Source organism: Otolemur garnettii, unplaced genomic scaffold, assembly GCF_000181295.1.
Source record: "Otolemur garnettii isolate 467f Iridium unplaced genomic scaffold, OtoGar3 scaffold00007, whole genome shotgun sequence".
In the NCBI taxonomy this organism is placed as follows: domain Eukaryota; kingdom Metazoa; phylum Chordata; class Mammalia; order Primates; family Galagidae; genus Otolemur; species Otolemur garnettii.
In genome coordinates this window covers 25,416,356-25,422,355 of record NW_003852402.1, presented here as the reverse complement: position 1 = coordinate 25,422,355, position 6,000 = coordinate 25,416,356, and the positions used below count along the sequence as shown (strand labels likewise).

General features: G+C 46.5%; 1 protein-coding gene across 1 annotated transcript in view; it reads right to left on the bottom strand.

The window, feature by feature from the left end:
- Positions 1 to 407: 407 nt before the first annotated feature.
- Positions 408 to 6,000, bottom strand: part of TMCC3 (transmembrane and coiled-coil domain family 3) — a gene marked incomplete at its 5' end in the record, with an annotated part of 35,616 nt that continues 30,023 nt past the window's right edge. The window contains one exon of the mRNA XM_012814152.1: positions 408 to 461. Coding sequence (XP_012669606.1) covers positions 408 to 461 — 54 coding nt within the window. The remainder of the gene's footprint in view (positions 462 to 6,000) is intronic.

The following is a 6,000-nucleotide window of genomic DNA, read 5'->3' as shown; positions in this document are numbered from 1 at the left end:
CTGGAATGATGAGCTGTGTGACTATGACAGAAACTTCACCTCATTTGTTGGGCCTTGGTTTCTTGTTTGTAAACAGAAGCCCTTGGATGCAGAGAGCAGGGCAGAGAGAGCTCTGGCTGTAATGTTCTGAGAGCCTGGGAGAAAATAATGAAGCTCGTCAAAAAAAGTGAAGACTGCCTGGTGCAGGTTTTACTACCTGAATCTCCTAAAAGAAAAAGCGTTATTTTAGCAGCTAATGTTTATACATCCTTTCCCTGCATGCCAGGTCCTGGTCTCAGCACTTCACTTATATGAACTCCTATCCCTGGGGTTATCTTGGTACCGCAATCGATCCACTGTGCAATTGATAATCAACTGGTTTGAGATGATTTCTAATCAGCAGTCAGATCAATAAGCGAGTAAGGGGGTTAGGGGTGGGCATCATCTTCAGACAATGAAGGGGGCGACTCCCTGTCTCTGCTCTGAAAAGAAAAATGTCACAAACATTACATGCAGCCTGAGGGGTAAGATGGAAGGAGGAAGGGGCTCTGTTGCCAGGCAACTAGCTCATCACTAATCATGTGCATAAAAGCCTGGGTCTCTGTTATCAGCACAGCCAGTGGCCCAGCCTGCTCTCCACCCCCTCTGCCCTACACTGGCCTTTGGGTGCTGGTTGTTCCCAGCACTTAGGCCCTAAGACAGGCGCAGGTCCCCTCAGTATCCCAGAGTCACTTCTGTTGCTAGAAAGCAAAATAAGAGAGCAGATACGCTTTGTGTCCACCCAGACGAGGGAGGCCTGGCACCCATATTCTGGACACCCTTCCCTGCACCACAGCCTTTTGAATAAGCCATCACCCCAGAGGCTTACTTGGATTTGAGGAAAATCCTTTTCTGACCCCTCCATGCAAGGGCAGCTCTTGGTGTTTGCCGTGTGGCTGCTGAGCAAACACGCATGGCCCGGGCTGGCTTCTGATGTGCTCTGTAAACACTTCTCTCCGGGTACAGCCAACTGTCCAATTATGCAGGATTCAACCTTCTTCCCCGGGGGACATGCTGCCTTGAAGAGTAAGCACCCCGTGTGACCGGAAAGTTGACATAGCACCTGTCATACAGAGAAAAGGCACCCCTGCTGGAAGCTGTGGTCCCACGGGGCCCAGTCGTCTTTCTGGAGAGCAGCTTGGAAGGCTCGTCTGCAGCTCCTTCTGGAACATACAAGCCCAGCAATGGCCAATATTAGAAGAGATGTTTGCATTGGTTTCCTTCCAAGACACAGAGGCCTTCTCTAGGAGAAGGGAGGGCTGCTTTTGCACCGTGGAGGGAAACACTTCTGTTTGGGCCATGGTACTGGTCATGGTCCTGGAGTTGTCCAAGGGCTGCCTTGGTCCTGGAAAGTTAGTGCAGACAGCAGTCATTACAGATGAAACCCAGAATGCTGGATGTCCTGAACCATTTATCTGCCACAGCTCAGACACTGGCATTGTCCTGTTGTGTTGGACACCTCAAGTGTGGGGAGGGGACTGGGCTTCCTTGGAGAAGGCTGCACTGATCCTGAGAATGGCTGATGGAGGGACACATCCAGCATCTGTCTCGGCCCCCTTCCTCTCTGCTGGAGCCATGCCGGCCTCCTTACCGTTCCTCAAACATACCCATGTTGGGCCTTTGCACTTGTCATCCCCTGCATCCTCCCACCCTCCGTATCTGGAGGACTTTCCCCGACCGCCATCCCCATCACACTCTCTCCGCTGGCTGCTTTTCATTTTCTTCAAGTACCTGACCTTTCTCTCTCTCTTTTTCTTCCTTTCTGATCATCCATTTGAATGTCCATCCATATATTTTATTTCCTGTTTCATTCCATAGGGAATAAAAGTTCCTGGAGGACAGGACACTTGCCTGCTTTAGTAACTGCTGCATCCCTGGAACGTGCCACGGTGCTTGCAGAATTGATGGCGACTGCAGTGATTCCACTGTGCACCAGGAAGACACCAGGCAGACACCAGTCTCCTACTTATGTCCTCATCCCCAGGCATCCAAAGCCTCATACCAGAGACGGCAGATGTCAGAAGTTCCTGATGGGCCCTGAGGGATCTCTGTGTTCATTCAAATACACACGCGCGCTGCCATATTCCTCCTGCTCCTCCTTTTAAAAACAATAATGGTATTTTATACGTCTTTTCTACTTTGCTTTTTTCTTCACTTTGTATATCTGGAAGATCATTCCATGTCAGTTTAAACAAAGTTCCCTCATTCTTTTCTACAGCTGAGTGACAATTCAGCGTATGGATGCACAGGAGGACTGATGTGGCCCCTCCAGATGGACATGTAGGGGGCCTCCCATCTTTTGTGACTACAAAGAGTGTTGGAAATAATCTTGTACATACGTCCTATCGTGCATACGTGGCTCTATGAATAGGATAAAGTCTTAGAAGTCAAATAGCTGAGTCAAAGGGTAGATGAGCTGGTGATTTGGATGCACAGTGCCGAATTGCTGTCCACAGAAATTGTATCTGTACCCGCCAACAACTTATGAAAAAGCCTATTTCTCCCAACTTCACCAACCTTTTTTTCATTTTTGCCAATCTGAGAGGTGAAAAGTGATACTCCAGAGCAAGTTTATTCACCGTTCACTTATTATGAAGGTTTAATATCTTTCCCTCTATCTGAGAGGCGTTTGTGTTTCTTTTCTTATGAACTGTCTATTTTCTATTAGATTTTTGGATTTTTTTTTTTAAATCAATTTATAGGAGCTCTAGTATATTAGGAAAATCACTTTTTGGCTGTGATATGAGTTACAAATATTTTCCCTGTGTGTCATTTGTCTTGGATAAAAATCGTCACATGTTTTCTGCCTTGAAGCTTTTTTAGTCTAATTTATTCATCTGTGTATATGTGTGTGTGGGACCGCCAAATTTTAATTTGCTTTTTAAACACTTTCTCTTTTTTATCCATTTAGCTGTATTCTTGGGAAGTGCGTCTCTTATTAGGAACATTTACATCGGTGTTTCCCAGATGGGGTTTTAGGATACGCTCTCAACACTTGACGGGTTGAAGGGCTACCTTGCTCTTTGAGAACTCTGGTGAGATTTGGGAAGTGCCCAACCTGTGATTATCTTCATCCATTTGATGTTGGATTTTATAAATCTCAGTTTCAAAGAGTGACATTTTTTTGAGTCTTTTTCAGGATTCTGGAACGTGCCACCTGTTTTAGTCTTTAATCATCTCTCCACTCATTACAGGTGCAGAAGGTTGAAGCAGCTGGAAGATATCTGTTTGCAGAGAAAAGGAGCCTCTCTCTGCCATTCTCCTTGACAGGGGCCCATTACGCCCTGGGGTCAACCTCAGTAAGCCTGCCCTCCTGTACCCGGCTTCCTGCTTGGGAGCTGCCAGGTAATGGGGCTTGAAAATGGGGCACTCTTAAAGACAATGAATGCAAGATTACACATGCACAATTCAATATGAAGATGAATAGAATAAGTAAATACAGGGACCAGGTACGGTGGCTCATGCTTGCACCCTAGCATTCTGGGAGGCTAAGGCAGGAGGACCTCTTGAGGTGGGCATTTAAGACCACCCTGAGCGTGAATAAGACCCCCATGTCTACAAACAATAGAAAAATTAATTGAGTATGGTGGCCCAAGCCTGTAGTCCCAGCTACTTGGGAGGCTGAGGCAGGAAGACTGCTTGAGCCCAGGAGTTTGAGGTTGTTGCGAGCTACAATGATGTCACTGCACTCCAGCTGGGGCACAGAGTGATGAGACTCTGTCAAGAGAAAGTGGAAAGAAGGAAAGAAAGACAAAGGAAGGAAGGAAGGAAATACATCACAATAAGTCACAGGTTTTTAAAAGCTGGCAAATATCATTAAAACGGAAAATACAAATAAAATAACATGAGTCTGTGTTAGCGAATTGTCTGACACACTTCTAGAATACTGTTATCCTTTCTTTTTGGCGACATACTCTTTTTGACTGCCTCTTCATGTGACAAGAAGTTTGAAATCCCATTATCCATAAAGGGAATAGAAAGAGACTTCAGGCTGTTTTCTAGCAAGGAGGATAGTTTAGAAAAGTTTATTTTAGCTTCACAATCTGTTATTGGTAATGTCTTGCGAAGACACAGTCCGGTACATTAGGCTTCCTGAATCATGTAACTTCACACAAAGACCTAATCACTATTTGCTTTAATCCTGTGAGTTTATTACCAGGGTCCACGGGAACCCTGATAATTTTAAACTTGCACAATTTCCATCAAAAAAAGAAATTACTATATGGTATGCTTATATAGCTTTTATCTGGCATATTCCTAACAGAAGAGAATTTCAAATTCAACCAGAAATTAAGAATCCAATCGTCCATTTAACTATTTTACATGTGTGGTGATTGGAAGAACCTTCCACCAGACCAGCCTCGGGCCCCGCACATTTCCAACTTGCTTCTCCTCTACTCTTCACCACTTCTTGGTGACAAGCACTACAGGACACATTTCTGCCCCGACAAGACCACCAACTGGGGAGCTCAGACTGGCCCAGCCAGGGCCACATGACCACTGTTTTAGGGGTCTCTTCCAGGCTAGAGTAGGGGAGATGGGATGGGCAGTGCTGGGGTAAACAATGCCCCCAGCACCACCAAGACATTCATGGCCTAATCCCTGAGACTGTGACTGGTACCTTACGCGACAAATGGACTTGATAAATGTGATTAAGGAAACAAGCAGATTATCCTGGATTATCTGGGCAGCCCAATGTAATCCCAAGAACCCTTGTAAGATATAGGACAGAGATTCAGAGACAGAGAAGGAGATGTAATGACCGGTGCAGATGTCAGGCTAATGTGGGCCAAAAAGGCAAGGAATGTGGGCAGCCTGTGTGAGCTGGGGAAGGCAGCGGGACAGCTCCTCCCCGCCCCCCTCAGCCTCCAGAGGCCCTACAAGCACTTGACTTAAGGACTTGCAGAACTGTAAGAAAATGAATCTGTGTTGTTCAGACCAAAACATCTGTGGTCATTTGTTATGATGACAACAGGAAACTAATACAGGTGCAGGAAAGAGAAGCAAACACAGGTCCGCTGTACCTTCCCCTTGGTCTGGGCTGAACTGTGTCTTCCCAGAATTCATATGCTGAAGACTTTAGTATCTCAGGAGAAGAGTATATTTGGAGACAGCTAACTAAGATGAAATGAAGTCATATGAGTGGGCCATGAACCGGTATGACTGGTGTCCTCGGACGAAAAGGAGGTTAGGACACGGATAGGGATAGCGGGAGGGCCATGTAAGGACGTAGTGAGAAGGTGGCCCCCTACAAAGTCTCAGAAGAAACTGGCCCCGGCCAGAGCCTTGATCTCAGACTTCTAGCCTCCCTCCAAGATTGTGAGAAAATAAATTTCAGTTGTTTCAGCCGCCCAGCCCGTGGTGCTCACTCCGGCAGCCTTCGCAAACTAACATCATCCTTCAAGGCAGAGGCGAGATTCTGTCTCCTTTCTCAAATTGCCTTTGATTAACCCGCTCGCAATGCAGTCGCTGTCTCAGAATAGTGACAGAAAGTCACCACAGTTTAACCCAAATGCTGTGGGGGGCCAGGAGACATTTTATGTGAGTGAGGTGCCTAAGTCTAGGAAACAGTATTAGCAAATTAAACATAAGTGGTACACGCTATGCACACAAAGTGTGCACTCTCAGGCTTCCTGTCTGCTTTTGACTTTCCCACCTTTTCTTTTTTTCTTGATTTTGACACAGAGTCTTGCTCTGTCACCAGGCTGGAGTGCAGCCGTCTGCTCACAGTTCACTGTAACCTCAAACAAATGATCCTCTCACCTCAGCCTCCCAGAGAGCTAGGATTATGGGTATGAGCCACTACACCCAGCCTATTTTTTTCTTTAATCAAGGATGGATATAAGAAAACTCCTCTCTCTCTGACTGTACAACAGGCAGAGGTGGCAGTGCTGGGTGAGAGGCACCTCTCTGTGTGCGGGAGCCTGCAGGAGAGGTGGTGAGGTGAGCTGGGACATGCACGCCCCGCCCTGTGCCAAGGCA